Consider the following 15,229-nt stretch of genomic DNA (forward strand, 5'->3'; position numbering starts at 1 on the left):
AGGACTATTAAAGGGTGAGTGAGTCTTGCCAACCACTCCCTGGTTCTCCAGTTCACGAATCATCTCATGGACAGGGTGCATGGAGTCCTGGTTAGTGTGGTATTGCTGATGGTGCACTGTTGTGGTAGGGATCAGTACCTGTTGTTCTTCAACCTTCATCATTCCCACAGCAGAAGGGTCCTATGAGAGACCAAGCAAAGTATTCAGCTGTTTAATTTCCACCATCTCCACAGCAGCTATCCCAAAATCAGTGATGCCCTTGTAGGTCCTTGAAATATCTTCTCCTCAGGTAATCTGTGTGAGGGATGCATGGGGCCTCTGGACCAGTCACAATGGGGTGTTTTTGCCATTTGCTCTGTGTCAGGCTCACTTCAGCTTCCAGTACAGTCAGCTGTTGGGATCCCCCATCACCCCAGAAATAGAGATGGATTCTGCCCCTATATATCTTGATGGCATCAGGGTACACTGTGCACCAATGTCAACTAGTGCCTTATACTCTTGTGGGTCTGATGTGCCAGGCCATTGGATCCTCACAGTCTAATAGATCCAATTGTCCCTTTCCTCCACCTGGCTGGAGGCAGGGCTCCTCTAGTTCTGGTCATAGTACTTGTTGCTCACTTCTGGTAAATATGACCTGGAGATCCCTTCAAGAGTATCAGAAGTAGCATCATCCCTTCTATTTTGTCTGAGGACTCATTCACTGGAAACTGGAGTGACATTTATCCTTGAAGAATTTCCCGCAGTGGTTGTCATTCCTCTCAACTCACATACCCCGGCTGCTAGGGCAGAGGTGGGTTTTCCATCCCATTTCCTCATGTCCTCTCTGTGATCACACAGGTAAAATCACAGATTACCTCATGGTGTGTACCCTCTCTCTCGAGCAGAGGGGTGTTTGCTCCCAATAGCAGACTGGTCCATGCTGGTGGGGCATGGGACATTTCCTCTCTAACTCTCTCAAATCTTTCAAATCTGTCTGCTGTCTTGGACAGTCTTTCCTCAGCCGAGGTACCACAACCATGTGAACAGATCAAGCAACATTGTGACCAGTGGCTCCGTACCTAATATAACAAATGCTTGTGGATACTCCACTTGACTCCCTACACAAAATTACAGACTCGTTAAGGTTGGAAGGGATCTCTGGAGATCATCTAGTCCAACCCTCCTGCCAAAGCAGGGTGTATTGGATCTGAGATAGAGTTCATTTTTCCTTAGCAGCCCTCACAGGGATGTGCTTAGCACTGGTAGCTGGAAGTGTGTTGACAACACACCAGTGTTTTGGCTACTGCTGTGCAGCGCTGTCCCTCTAACATCCCTTCCCCCTATCAAGGGGCTGGGAGTGGGCAAGATCCTGGGAGGGAACACAACCAGGCCAGCTGACCCAAATTAACCAAAGGGATATTCCATACCATATGATTCAGCTCAGATATAAAAGCTAAGGGAGAGAGGAGGAACAGGGGGCATTAGTTATTCTACGTTTGCCTTCCAGAGCAACTACTACTCATGCTGAAGCCCTGCTTCCTGGGAAGTGTCTGAACATCGCTTGCTGATGAGAAGTAGAGATTAACTTTCCCTTTTCCTTATGCACAAACTTTCACTTGTTTTTTTTCCTTTGCTTTAGTAAACTGCCTTATCTCAACCTACTAGTTGTTTTCCATGCTGTTGTTTCCCCTGTCCCACTGGGGAGTGATAGAGCAGCTTACTGGGCACCTAGCACCCAGCCAAGGTCAAACTATTACAGTTCTTTTGGCACCCAAATGTGGGATAAGGTAAATGCAGTTATACATATATATATATATTGCATGCTATAGTAAATGGTAAATGGTAAATAGTAGTTATCAAGTAGCAAGCTCCTATGAAGGACATGGTGTTTGTCAGCTGCACTGCTTATCACTTTGTTTTGCTGAGTTTGGGAACGTTATGACAAACAATGATGATGAGTGAATACAGCTCCTTCTTCCTGCCCAGGGTGGATGCGAATGATTTTATACTGCAGACTTCCATGGTCTTTTCTCATCATTATGTAAGCTGTTTAATACTATTAATAATATTAGCTAATACTGTTGGTACACTATGGAATTCATGCAATCTGTCATCGTCCTGGTGTAAGAGAAAATAAACTTTAGGTGAGGAGATATTGAAATCTGCCCTGAGGCATCCAGTTCCTGGGTGGCAGGGTTCCTAGGGTAGTTATCACCTCCCATTGCTGGGACTTTACACCCAAACAGGTAAACAATCCTAATAAACTGACCTGTCAACTGATAGAAGGGTGCTTTGTTTACCCCCAGGAAAACCAGCAGCTTCTTGCCCTGTACTAGAGCCTGGCCTGTGCCTACCAAGACACTGTTCAATACTCTCACAGGACTATAGTTGAGGCAGGAATTCAAACTGCATTTGAGGACACTATAGCTGAGACAGGAACTCAAACCACAGTGACTATGGCTGAGACAGGGACTCAAACCACAGCAACTACAGTAAATGCCCCAGTAGTGAAAACGAAAAAATGGACAAGGCAAGTTGCAGGCCCATACTACTGATTAGTAAGGGAAGAAGAAGAAGAGGAAGTAACAGTAGGAAAGGAGGGATTAGATCAAGAGGCAGGCCCTTCAACAAAGAAATCGAAAGGAGTGAGGCAAATCAAACGGGAAACTGAAGTTACTTGGTCCTTGACCTCATCTGAACTTCGAGACTTGCAAAAAGATTACAGCCATCAGCAAGATGAGCGGATTTCTGCCTGGCTGCTTTGGTGATGGGATAACGGGGCCGACAGTCAGTAGTTAGAAGTTCATTAAGCCCAACAGCTGGGATCCCTAACTAAAGATCAGGAAATTGAAAGAGGAATTGGAAAGGAAGTAGCAATTTGCAGACTCTGGAAATGGCTTCTCTCAAGCATGAGGGCAAGATATCCATTTAAGGAAGATTTTGTGAACTCCCCAGGAATGTGGACCACTGCAGTGTTACCTCTGCTGAGGCGTAGCGACCTGATTCAGGAACAACACGGCAGCCACACCCAGGCTGCTCGGTCCATCAGCTCACAGACACCAGTGTGGTGGACGGCTAATGGCGTTTATTAACTGGTTACATGGAGTTATAAAACCTCTGTTTGCTACATCACATCCGTCTGCTTACGTTACAAGTTAGGTGTTGCTTACCTTATCAAGGACACTAACCAGCTAAGAGTTGAGGGAGGGGTTCTGTCTGCCCGTACAACGCGATATCTTCCGACCGCCTGTCCCTAATCTCCCACATTTCCCCCCCCTCCCATGACTAAATAAAAAAATATAAAAGTATAAATGTTATAAAAGTATAAATGTCATAAAAATACAAAAGCTGTTAAAGTTAGTATAATAGGATACAAAAATGGTATAAAATGTTAGTAACAAGCGCACTTCACGGTAATTGCATGCGTTCGACAAATAGGATGTCGACTTTCTCTAAACGTCTTCTAACAAACGACACTAACTTGTTCAAAATGCAAGGCCCAAAAATCAATGTCAGGAGTATCATGGTGAGAGGGCCTATTAATGTGGGAACAAGGGTGGCTAGCCATGGGGACTGATTGAACCATGACTCGAACCATCCTTGTTGGGCCTCTCTCTTTCTCTTTCTCTGGGCCAGTCTTCCTCTCAGTTCGGCCATGGAGTCTCGCACGACTCCGGTGTGGTCTGCATAAAAACAGCATTCTTCTCTCAAGGCGGCACACAGGCCTCCTTGCTGCATGAGCAAGAGGTCCAGTCCTCGCCTGTTCTGCAGCACGACTTCTGAAAGCGAGGAGATAGATCTTTCCAGAGAGGAGATGGATTTTTCAATTCTCAGTAAGTCTTTGTCAATTGTCATTTGCAGCTGAGAAAGTCTTTGATGTTGGGTCACGAGAGCTGAAACACCTGTGGCTGTGCCAGTGGCTCCTAGGCCAAGGAGCATTGCAATGGTTATACCTGTCATTACTTCTCTTTTGCGGAGCAGGATGGTTTCTTCTAAAAAGTGATACATTTCTTCTTCTTGGTGATACAGGATTCTAGGAACAATCAGAACTTGGACACAAAAGTCAGCAAGGTTATTGAATTTGCTAAGGTACACACAGGGAGTTATTCCGATTTGTTGACAGACCCACATTCCTGATAGGAACGGAACTGCCCACTTATCAGTCTTTTGACTAGGTTGGATGAACTCAGTACAGATATTTCCCATCTGCTTTGCTACGGTTACACTGCCAAAGCATTTGCCTCGGCCTGTGACTTGACTCAGGGTAATTTCTCTCCGGGGTGTGTCCCACTTACAGTTGTGTGGATTGTTTGCTGCAGAATATTCAAAAGGAGCATCAAGGGCGACACCCTCATAAAAAGGAGGTTCTGCATTATAACATAACCAGCATGATTTTGTAAAGTTCGGATTGGATTGGTTGCTTCCGGGCTCTGGACCCTTTTGGTCGGGCTCCGACCCTGCCCCTTTCTCTCAGGGCTGGGCCGTCCCTTCCCTCTGGGCCCCCGCCCCTTTCCCTTGGGGCTGGGCCACTCCTTCCCCCTGGGCCTCTGCCCCTTTCCCTCGGGGCTGGGCCACTCCTTCCCCCTGGGCCTCTGCCCCTTTCCCTCAGGGCTGGGCCACTCCTTCCCCCTGGGCCTCCGCCCCTTTCTCTCGGGGCTGGGCCGTCCCTTCCCTCTTGGCCCCCGCCCCTTTCTCTCGGGGCTGAGCCGCCCCCTGCACCTGCGCTCCCCCCGCCTCCTGCTGTGGGAGCTTCTTGCCTTAGAAAAACGCGCTTTTTGGCAAAGATTAGCTTCAGCTCTCTCTTTGCGCTCTCCTCCCTTTTTCTGCTCGTGCGCCCCCGCGTTAGCAAATGAGCTCTCTTTGTTTTCAGCACTATCAGTGAGCGACCTTGAGCTTGGAGGCTTTGAAGTGAGCTCTTGATTTTCTGAGCCTGAGCCTTTGCATTCGGCCGAACTGACTTCATCAACACCCTGAGCATTATCACTAACATTCAGACTACATTCTTTTACAGTCTGAAAATTCTCAACAACAGTTCCCTCTGAGAAAGTTTGCGTTGCTGCTGCGATACCTAATTGGGGGGAAACCTTTAAACAATTTCGCGCAGCTCTCCAGGTGTCCTGTTCCTGCAAAGCCTTCTGTAAAGATTTTACGACCCTTCCCCATGCTTTAAGATTTTTCCCCGAGCCGGAAGACATTGTGTCTTCGGCAAGAGCTTTAGTACATTGATCCCAAACATCTGGGTGGAGGATATCCACCGGTCTATCAATAATACTAAGTTGCAAAAGCCTCGTCACTGCGAGGGTAAAATCTTTTGCTTTACAATCAATTCCCCACTGCTTATGAATCTGAGAAACGACCTTCACGAGAGCTTCCATCCTCTGCGTGGGTCCGGAGGCGTCCCTCCCGCCGAGCTGCACCAGCCGCTCGGCCGTCGTTCACCCGTCCAGGCGACTCCCGTTCTCCCGGGCGACTCCCGGGGCTTCGGCACCACTTGTTACCTCCGCTGAGGCGTAGCGACCTGGTTCAGGAACGACACGGCAGCCACACCCAGGCTGCTCGGACCACCAGCTCACAGACACCAGTGTGGTGGACGGCTAATGGCGTTTATTAACTGGTTACATGGAGTTATAAAACCTCTGTTTGCTACATCACATCCGTCTGCTTACGTTACAAGTTAGGTATTGCTTACCTTATCAAGGACACTAACCAACTAAGAGTTGAGGGAGGGGTTCTGTCTGCCCGTACAACGCGATATCTTCCGACCGCCTGTCCCTAATCTCCCACACTGCAGGCAAAGATATCCGGTACTTAAGAGAAGTTGCAGTGCTGAAAATCATCTATATTGATCTAAAAAGTGACAGAGTCCCTAAAGATCCAGAGGATGCCCCTTGCACAATGGCCATGTGGAGGAAGGTGGTTAAAAGTGCCCCTGTATCATATTCCAGCAGCTTGGTATCATTGTATTATCCACAAATGGATACACCAGCTGTAGAGATGGCATCCTCCTGGCTCTGAAATGTAGAAAAAACTCTGGGTATTTCCTCATCCCTACAAGCCAGCACCCCAGCTCTTAGGGGCAGCCCAAGAGATCGGTCCTCTCCTGCTCTGGTCAGAGGGAAGGGAAGTCCCAAGCTCAGGCCATATGGCAAACTCTGGTTCTTTCTGCGTGACCAAAGGGAGGGCATGAAGAAGTGGGATGGAGAACCCACCTTTAAGCTGGAAGGCCATGTCCAGGAATTGTGAGGGAAGAGAGCTGTTAGGAAAGGGTCATCCAAAATGACTCTGTGTAGTTGCTGCAGAGACAAGAAGGCAATCAGCGATCTCCCAGACATAAAAGAACTGAAATCACTTCCTTTAACCCTGGTGAGGACACTTCTGATCTGGCATCCCAAAGGTCAGACAGTGAATACTCTGACCAGGAACAGGAACAGAGGGTCCCTGCCTTCAGGCAGGAGGAGGAAAGGGATGACTGGGCATACTGGACTGTGTGTATTAAATGGCCTGGCACATCAGATCCACAGAAGTATGAAGCTTTAGTAGATACCAGTGCACAGTGCACACTGATGCTATCAAGGCACAGGAGTACGGAATCCATCTGCATCTCTGGAGCGACAGGGGGAGGCCAGGAGTTGTCCATATTACAGGCTGAGGTGAGTTTAACAGGGGACAAATGGGAAAAGCGTGCCATTGTGACTGGCCCTGAGGCTCCTTGTATCTTTAGCATTGACTATCTCAGGAGAGGGTACTTCAAGAATCCAAAAGGGTATTGATGGGCTTTTGGTGTAGCTACTGTGAATACAGAAAAGATCAAAGTTATCCACCCTGCCTGACCTCTCAGAAGATCCCTTCATTGTGAGATTGCTGTAGGTTGAAGACCAGCAAATACTAGTTGCTACCAGGACAGTGCATTGGTGGCAATATCGAACCAACTGAGACTCTGTAACTCCCATCCATGAACTAATTTGTCGACTGCAGAGCCAAGGAGTGATCAGCAGGACCCACTCACCCTTTAACAGCCTCATATGGCCAGTGTAAAAGTCTAATGGGGAATGGAGGCTGAAAGTAGACTATTGTGGCCTGAATGAAGTTACACCACCTCTGAGTGCTGCTGTACAAGATATGTTGGAATTTCAATATGAGCTGGAATCAAAAGCGGCCAAATGGTGCCACAATTGATATCACTAATGCATTTTTCTCAATCCCTTTGGTGGCAGAGTGCAAGCTGCAGTTTGCTTTCACTTGGAGGGGCATCCAATACACCTGGAACCAACTGCCCCAGGGGTGGAAACACAGCCCCACAATCTGCCATGGACTGATCTAGACTGCATTGGAACACAGGGTCACCTAGACCAGGTTACACAGAGATGTGTCCAGGTGAGTTTTGAATGTCTCCTGAGAGAGAGAATCCACAACTTCCCTGGGCAACCTGTTCCAGTACTCTGCCACCTACAACATAAAGCAGTTTCTCCTCATGTTGAGGTGGAACTTCTTGTGTTTTAGATTATTGCCATTGCTCCTGGTTCTGTCACTGGGCACCACTGAAAAGAGTCTGGCACCATTCTCTTGGCACCCACCTTTGAGATATTTATATGTAGCAATGATATCCTCTCTGAGTCTTCTCTAGACTAAAGAGGCCCAGCTCCCACAGTCTCTCCTCATAAGAGAGATGCTCCAGACCCTGCCATCATCTTAGTGTCCCTCCACTGGACCCTCTCTAGTATCTCCTTGTCTTTTTCTTGTACTGAGGGGTCCAGAACTTACCTCAGTAGGGCCGAATAGAGGGGGAAGATCACCTCCCTTGACCTGCTGACCACACTCTTCCCAATGCACCCCAGCATACCACTGGCCCTCCTGGCCACCAGGGCACACTGCTGGCTCATGGTCCACTTGTCATCCACCAAGACTTCCAAGTCCTTCTCCACAGAGCTGTTCTCTAGTAGGTCAGCCCCAGTCTGTACTGGTCCTTGGGGTTATTCCTCCCCAGGTGCCGGGCCCTACACTTACCCTTGTTGAACCTCATTAGGTTTCTGTCTGCCCAACTTTCCCACCTATCAAGGTCCTGATGAAAGGCAATACAGCCTCCAGGTGTATCAGCCATTATCAGCCATTCCCCCCAGTTTTGTATTATCAGCAAACTCACTGAGGGTACGTTCTATCCCTTTGTCCAGGTTGTTGATAAGCAAGTTTATTGTGTTTTTTACACATCCCACTCTTGTACGGTTTCATTACCAGCTCAACCCCAGGTTTCCCATAGCAGAGTCTCAGACAACTGATTCCTTAAAACAATTTATTCATGGCGTAGTAACACAGAAACAGCTCAAGCTGGTGCCTCCAAGGAGGAACCCCGAGCAACTGAATCCCTGGGCTTTTATATCCTTCCAGTCTATCTACACGACAGTCTGGGGTCTTCCTGCTTAGTCCTCAGCTCCTGCTGTGTCTGAGTGTCCAGTCACCTAACTGGTGCTACAGGTCCCTGTGCCCTTTGTTGTGCAAAAGGTCAGTGCCAGTTCATAGCCTCTTCCTGGGGCTCCTGCTATTTCCCACCACCCAGAGTTTAATCTGCACTGAAGCTGTACACTGAGCTACCTGCACAGAATGTATTACTCAACACTCACAAGAGCAGAGTAGAGGGGGAGTTATTCCACACTACCACCATTCTTCCAAGTACTACTAGTTGGAGACAAGTGTTGTGAAATGTCTCTGCCTCAAAGCTTCTGTCTGTCTCAGAATTAAAAAAATTCTAGCACAGCTAGACCTGATGTTGGTCTAAGGTAAATCTTGGAGTGATTTCTAGTGAACTTTATTTAAATTAACAGGAAGTTGGCTTCAGTCATTACGCTGTGGAATTTTTCCTTTGAGACAAGAATGTTAGTTCTGTGTATGATTTAGTCACACAATCAGTATCAAACTTTTCAAACTATTTTCCCCTTAATTTTGCTGTATTAGTGTTCCTTAAGTGTGAATAAAAACAGGCATACAATAATTCTTTTATAGACAAATGTAACATAGAGGTAGGAATGGTGTCAGACTGCTGTAGCTCTTCAACTTCAAATATGAAAAGCAGAAACTGAAAATTAGATTTTATGAATAAACAGTTTCTAGTTGGAACACAATTACTAGGGCGCTTACTTGGTTGCTCGCAGATATGTATGCAGGAAAACAAAATAAAGGGGATGTACTCAATGTAGACCAGGTGGGAGCACTGTCAGAACAATATATTAATTTCCAATGTCTCCATTTGAAAAAAAGGTGATGATAAATGTAAGGATGTTCAAAATGAGGTGCATGTTAACCAGTGAACAGGTGATCAGTGATTGTGGGGGTTCTTTCCATGATTTTGAGGCCACTTTATATTTTTGTTTACCAAAAATTTAATCAAACTTAAGAACTTGCTGAAAAAAATAGTTATGAACTTTTGTCCTGTGCAGCATCAGGAGATCAAGCTAGATGATACTGTCAGAATATAAATCCAAATAGTGATACTAGGTATATCTTAATATATGCTTTTGTAATTTATCTAATAACTGTTGTTTTCTTGGCCTTCCTAAATATTAAAATCAGTGGGAATTGCAAAAGCTGGTACGCATAAGTGTAACTTTTTTGTTGTACCTTAAAATGCCCTGACAATTAGTTTTTAACTTCCTCTTTGTCTTTGTTGGTTCTTCCTGTCTGCTTTTCCTGCACTATGAAGAGGTGATAGGAAAGAGTCATCTTTGACAGATAGGTAGTATGTTGAATTAAGCTTTTGCTTGCTCAATTTTTACTTTATTTTAACATGTGCCTTGGTATGTTTGCAACCAGTTATTTAATGTTCTGTTCTATTTGAGATCAGACTCCATAACAGCAACTTCATCAAATTTCATACATCTGTATAAAACAGCTGTTTTGTAAAATACTAAGAGCTCCTCAGTGTGTTATAGAATAATGCATAGGTTTGCTGAGCATGGACTGCTAGGAAAATGATAGATATTAACATCATTTTTATTTTGACAACAGCTTGAGATTCATTTTGCACTGCTTGCTAATAAACCAATACAAATGCTAGCTTATGTATTCAGGAATTAAATTTCAGTCATGATGAACTGGAATTCCAGTGTTCTTAAGCTTGCAATGTCAATTTTTGAAGTTTGTATTGCTCAAGTTTATGCCTTTTGTCTTAATGTGTCTTTTCATTCAATTGTATTATTTTCCTGACTGAAGAAACTTAGTACAGGATTAGTGAATTCAGTGTTTCCATTGTTATCATATGTAAGTACAAGCATGTGAGGATAAGCATAAAACTAAAATCTGAAAGGAAGGGCACAACTTTTTTTTCCTACTTCTCACTTCCATTCTCTCCTTTCCCATCAAACTGAAACATATGATTTTTTTGTTTTGTTTTGTTTGTATGGTTCATATATTATTGGTCATAGATAATGTTAAATTCAGGGATATTTACTTAGTTGTGTCAGATCATTTTAAGAGCTCTCTGGTTTTATCCAGTTGCTGAGTTTATTATTTTTCTTCTTTGGTGATCTTGAATTTCTTGGTCCTCCAGAGAAAGGCATAAAAGGAAGAGTAGAAGTCTCTCCAAGTCTCCTAAAATGACCAAAAAAAAGTATTCACAAGCTCCTTCTCCGAGAAGGTCAGTTTGCTGTAAACATAAAAGTTAATGAGCAGTAAAGGAGGAAAAAATTGTAGTATTTTTGCTAAATTGAAATGTGATATAGAGATCAGTGTTATGAAAGGAGCTAACTCAATTTGTGTTTCTGGTTTTTGGTTTTTTTTGTTTGGAAGAAGCTCTTTAGTAATTTTTATTTCTAAGGAAAAGGTCTTTTTCAATAAACAGAACACTCAAAAGTGGATGCAGATACATATATTGAAAACAATTTGGGAAGTATTTTCAGTGATTTACTGCCTTTTCATTAGTTATCTCAGATAATTTCAGTTGGTTGGTATGATTCAGTTCTAAGTTAAAACAGACCAAAAAGCCCTTTATGGATTCAATCTTTGGTATGCTTTCAACTGGAGAGTTTTAAATCTGTTAGCTCTTTGCAAATACCGTGTATACTGAACACATGCATTCTTTAGCTCTCTTCCCTTGTCTTTGTGAAGGGATTTTTGTTATGTTTGAAGGTGACTGAACCTTTCTGAAAGAAAGCAAGCCAGGATACCAACATTCATAGTTATTGTACAATTTACTGTACAGTACAGTCAGAGTATGCATTGGTAGTACATTTGTTGCTGTGGGATCAAATTCTGATTTGAGAAAAAAATTTTCTTAAACAGAAACAAGAAAGAGAAAAAAAGAGAAAGAGATACAAATAATGCAAGAAGAGAAAGGGAATACTTCAAGAAAAAAAATAGTAAAGAAAAAGAGGGAAAGGAGAAATCTGACAAAAGCACCACTATGAAGGTAAGCTGTGATAAACAGAGTGGAGTGCTGCAAGTGGAACAATTATTGGAATTTCCTCCCTTATCTTTCTTTTCCTCACCCTTCTTTTCCCCGTTTTCTTTATCAAAGTATTGCCATGTGGTGGAGCTTTTGTGAATAGGTTACTGAAACACTTTGTTTTAGTTTCTCTTTTCTGTGTTATGTTAGTTGTCTGGTTGCCTATCTGTATGGGCAGGCATAAAGGAGATTGTATAACTAAGCAGCAGTGTTCAGGGTTAGTTTGCCTGTGTCGTGGTTTAACCCTGGCCAACAACTGAGCACCACACAGCTGCTCTCTCACCCACTCCTCCCTGATAGGATGAGGGAGAAAATCATAAGACTAAAAGGGAGAAAACTCGTGGGTTGAGATGAAGGCAGTTTAATAGGGAAAGCAAATGCTGCACACACAAGCAAAGCAAAACAAAACAAGGAATTCATTCACCCCTGTTTCTGCCCACCTAGGGACGGCAGTTGTCGGGGGCTCCTTTTGCGGGAGTTTAAATTCCCCGGCATTCAGGTGGTTTTAGAGTCTTTTTTGCCCTCTGCAAAGCTCTGAGCCAAACGCAGGAAAAGAGACGGAGTCTTCAAGGTTACATGCTTCGTGTTTATTGTTTCTTATCTTACAATTTTCTCAGTGTCCAGCAAGATGTTTGCTGCGGCTCGGACATCTGGTGACTCCCCCTGTCTCTGGCCTGTTCTTATCTTTTATACTAATTGCTACGTATTCTTTATTTACTATTTATTACCAATGTCTATCACTATTACTAAAAAGGTCATCTTTACTCTGACGCAATCCTCACTAACTACTTTGTGCCACATCACTGCAGAAATGGAGTGAGGGAACAAGAAGGAAGAAGAAGGAGACAACGCCCTAAATTCTCCATCTTGCCCCATTCACTTCAATGCCAAGAATCCCAAACCCACTGTTTTTTCACCCTGTGATATACTAAACTACTATTTTTACACTCTTGTGGCCTGCAATGCTTCCTGCAGTGCAAGAAGCCTCTCCCATGGACTGAAATCAAATCCAGTGTCTCTCTGAGCTCTGGGCTCTGGGCTGGGGTCCCAGACCCCCCTGCCCAGGTCTCTGATCCTCCAGGGCAACCAAAGGAATGCCCTGGACTCCAACACACCCCTTCCCATGGGCAGGCAGATATTCAGCCATCTCCAGGAGAGAAGGGCCCCATCACATGTAGCAGTTACTTGGGAAGGCAAACACCATTGCTCAGAATGCCGTCTCTCCTCCTCCTTCCCCCATCTTTTAATTCCTATGAAAAAAAATAGCTCTATCCCAGCCAAAACCAGCACAGACTTTTGATCTGAAAAAAATTTTAATAAACTTTCATTCTGCAGTTCAGCCTCTCCCTGGTTGCTTTGGTCCTGGACTGCATATTTGACTCTGCAGGAATAAAGCTGAAGATTTGAGGAAAGAGTAGTATGGGATTTCAGATCTTCAAATGTTAATCTTGTAATTTAAAACCTAGCATGCTTCTAAAGAGTAGTTTGTGGTACTCAGAATTATTCAACTGTTATAAAACAGCTGATTTAGGTGACTCTGTCCACATGCTTAAGCAGTTGCCTTGCCCAAGAACTCTCTTAAAATTTATCAGTTACTTGACAAAAAATATAAAAGAAAAATTGCAATTCTGTTTTACTTTTAAATATGTTGAAGTCCTAATTTCTGGAGCTTTTTCTCATAGGTATCATGATACTGCTTGTTCTGTATTACCTGAATATTGATCATAAAGACAGATCACTTTATGGCAATGATTTCTTGGGCAACAGGTTATTATGAGTGCCTAACATCAGCCAATTAAAAAAAAAAAAAAAAGACTTCAATTTTTTTTAATTAAAAATTTTAAAAACCCTGATACCTCTATTCTGAAAATTGCTGAAAGAAGACGTAAAAAATGAGGCAATCAAAATACCAGTAATTGGTTGGAAGTCTTGTAATGCTAAGGGAATTTTTTTTTAAAAATAATTTTATCTTTGGTAGGACAAAGATCACACTGAAGAGGATCAGAATTCAGAAACTGACAAGGAAGTAGGCAATAGAGATACAGAAAGGATTGGTGAAGTCAACCTACAACAGAATGGGAACTGTCGATCAAATGATGAAAACATCTCAATTAAAATGGAAGAGGTTTAAAGAAAAAAAATGGACCTCTGACTCAACTAAAGAATGAAATCTGAAGCTTTTTATCTCCCAGAACAAAGAAGAAAATAACAAAGTAATCAGCCTGAACATGGTGATAGTACTAGTAGCTTTTCCAATTCTAGTGACAGCTTTGTCAATTTCTTACTGTAAAGCAAGAGAGCACAGATCAGTGGTTATACCCTGAAAAGGTAGATGCCATCAGAACTATTCATGTCTGAAAATCCATGGATCTCCATGATGGCTGTACTTATTTGTAAAATAATTTTTGTTAAGTTTTGCCATTTTCTGTTACAAATAAGTAGAAACTGAAAGATGTAAACCTGTACTATCAAAAAAAAAAAAAAAAAAAAGTTGAGTATATGCATTGAAAATTGTTTAAAGTTCTGCGTGTTCATGAATTTTGTATTGGTTTACTTTTTGGGTTAAAAATCCACAAAACCTTCAATGTGTACTGTTTGATGTGCTTCAAAATGGTGCATAAATGTACACATTTTCTTCTGTTATAAATGAAAATTATTTTTAAACATAAACACAGTTTTATGGTTCTTATGTTAAATGCCCACTGACTAGTTTGTTTTTCATTTGCTTACTGCTTGAGATTCTTGGGTTTTATTTAAAACAATTTCTTACTGTTATGCTTAAAAATATTTTTTTTTTTAATACTTGGACAATGCATGATACTTTTCTGTTCCAAAAAAGAACATTGCTATGTTATAGATAATAGGTTAACTTACTGAGTTATTTTGGGGTTGTTTTGGTTTTTTGTTTATTTTTGTCCTTCCAGAAGTGAGCACATTTATATGATATTATTATAACTTACAGCTTTGTTTTGAGCCGTACTGCAGTGTGTCTATTCAGTTGCAAATAGTACAGGTGCCATTACGAAAATAGTTTTTTCTTATTTGTTAAAAAAACTATGGGAGCATGAGCAGAAGCTTTAGTGCCTTCTTAAAATAATGTGGTATTTTCCAGAAATGTTTGCGCTATTACTTATTTTCATCTAAATCTAAGATTATCTCTATTGCTATTTGCCACCACAATACTGTAGACAAGAATGCAAGTTATTTATCAGAAGGATTTTTTTGATTCACTTGTTAAAATACTAAAACTCCATTTTTACTTTTTTTTTTTTTAATTATTATTACTAGAAGAGATTTATAGGTGAAAGCAAAGATGCATTTTGGGTACCACCATTGTACAAAAGCAGTAGCTGAATACAAAGCATTTTCTGATCACCTGCATCAGACAGCCCTTTAGACATTTAATCTACATTTGGATGGCCTTAATTGTTACCTCTCCATCGTCATCTCTCATACCTGTTGGGTGATATAAAAGGAATCGTATGCAAAACTGAGGGGATAAATAATTTCAGAAAAAAGTTCTAATTTACATAAGAGTTATATAGTAAAGATTTTTTTTTCATTCTTTAAAGGAAAAGCATGTAAGAAGAGAATGACAAACCAGATATTTTTGTCAAGCTAAAACACTGAGTGCTTGAGTACCTTGAGTACTGTGTCCAGTTCTGGGCCCCTCAGTTTAGGAAGGATGTTGAGACGCATCCAGAGGAGGGCAACAAGGATGGTGAAGGGTTTAGAACACAAGCCCTATGAAGAACAGCTGAAGGAGCTGGGGTTGTTCAGCCTGGAAAAAAGGAGGCTCAGGGGAGACCTTATCATTCT

The 15,229-nt window shown here is 42.6% G+C and overlaps 1 protein-coding gene across 9 annotated transcripts in view; it reads left to right on the forward strand.

Moving 5' to 3' along the window:
- The window catches only part of LOC120764904 (splicing regulatory glutamine/lysine-rich protein 1-like), a 106,139-nt gene extending 92,202 nt beyond the window's left edge, over nucleotides 1–13,937 (forward strand). For 6 of the 9 annotated variants that reach the window (XM_040089032.1, XM_058423907.1, XM_058423910.1 and 3 more), the window contains 3 exons: nucleotides 10,517–10,603; nucleotides 11,248–11,374; nucleotides 13,389–13,937. In XM_040089032.1, coding sequence (XP_039944966.1) covers nucleotides 10,517–10,603; nucleotides 11,248–11,374; nucleotides 13,389–13,541 — 367 coding nt within the window. In that variant the 3' untranslated portion in view covers nucleotides 13,542–13,937. Of the gene's footprint in view, nucleotides 1–7,193; nucleotides 7,354–9,670; nucleotides 9,704–10,516; nucleotides 10,604–11,247; nucleotides 11,375–13,388 lie in introns of those variants that run through there. The other 3 variants (XR_009208592.1, XR_009208591.1, XM_058423908.1) reach the window with 3 other exon arrangements.
- The last annotated feature ends 1,292 nt before the right edge of the window (nucleotides 13,938–15,229 follow it).

The sequence above is a fragment of the Hirundo rustica genome, chromosome W (genome assembly GCF_015227805.2).
Source record: "Hirundo rustica isolate bHirRus1 chromosome W, bHirRus1.pri.v3, whole genome shotgun sequence".
NCBI lineage: Eukaryota > Metazoa > Chordata > Aves > Passeriformes > Hirundinidae > Hirundo > Hirundo rustica.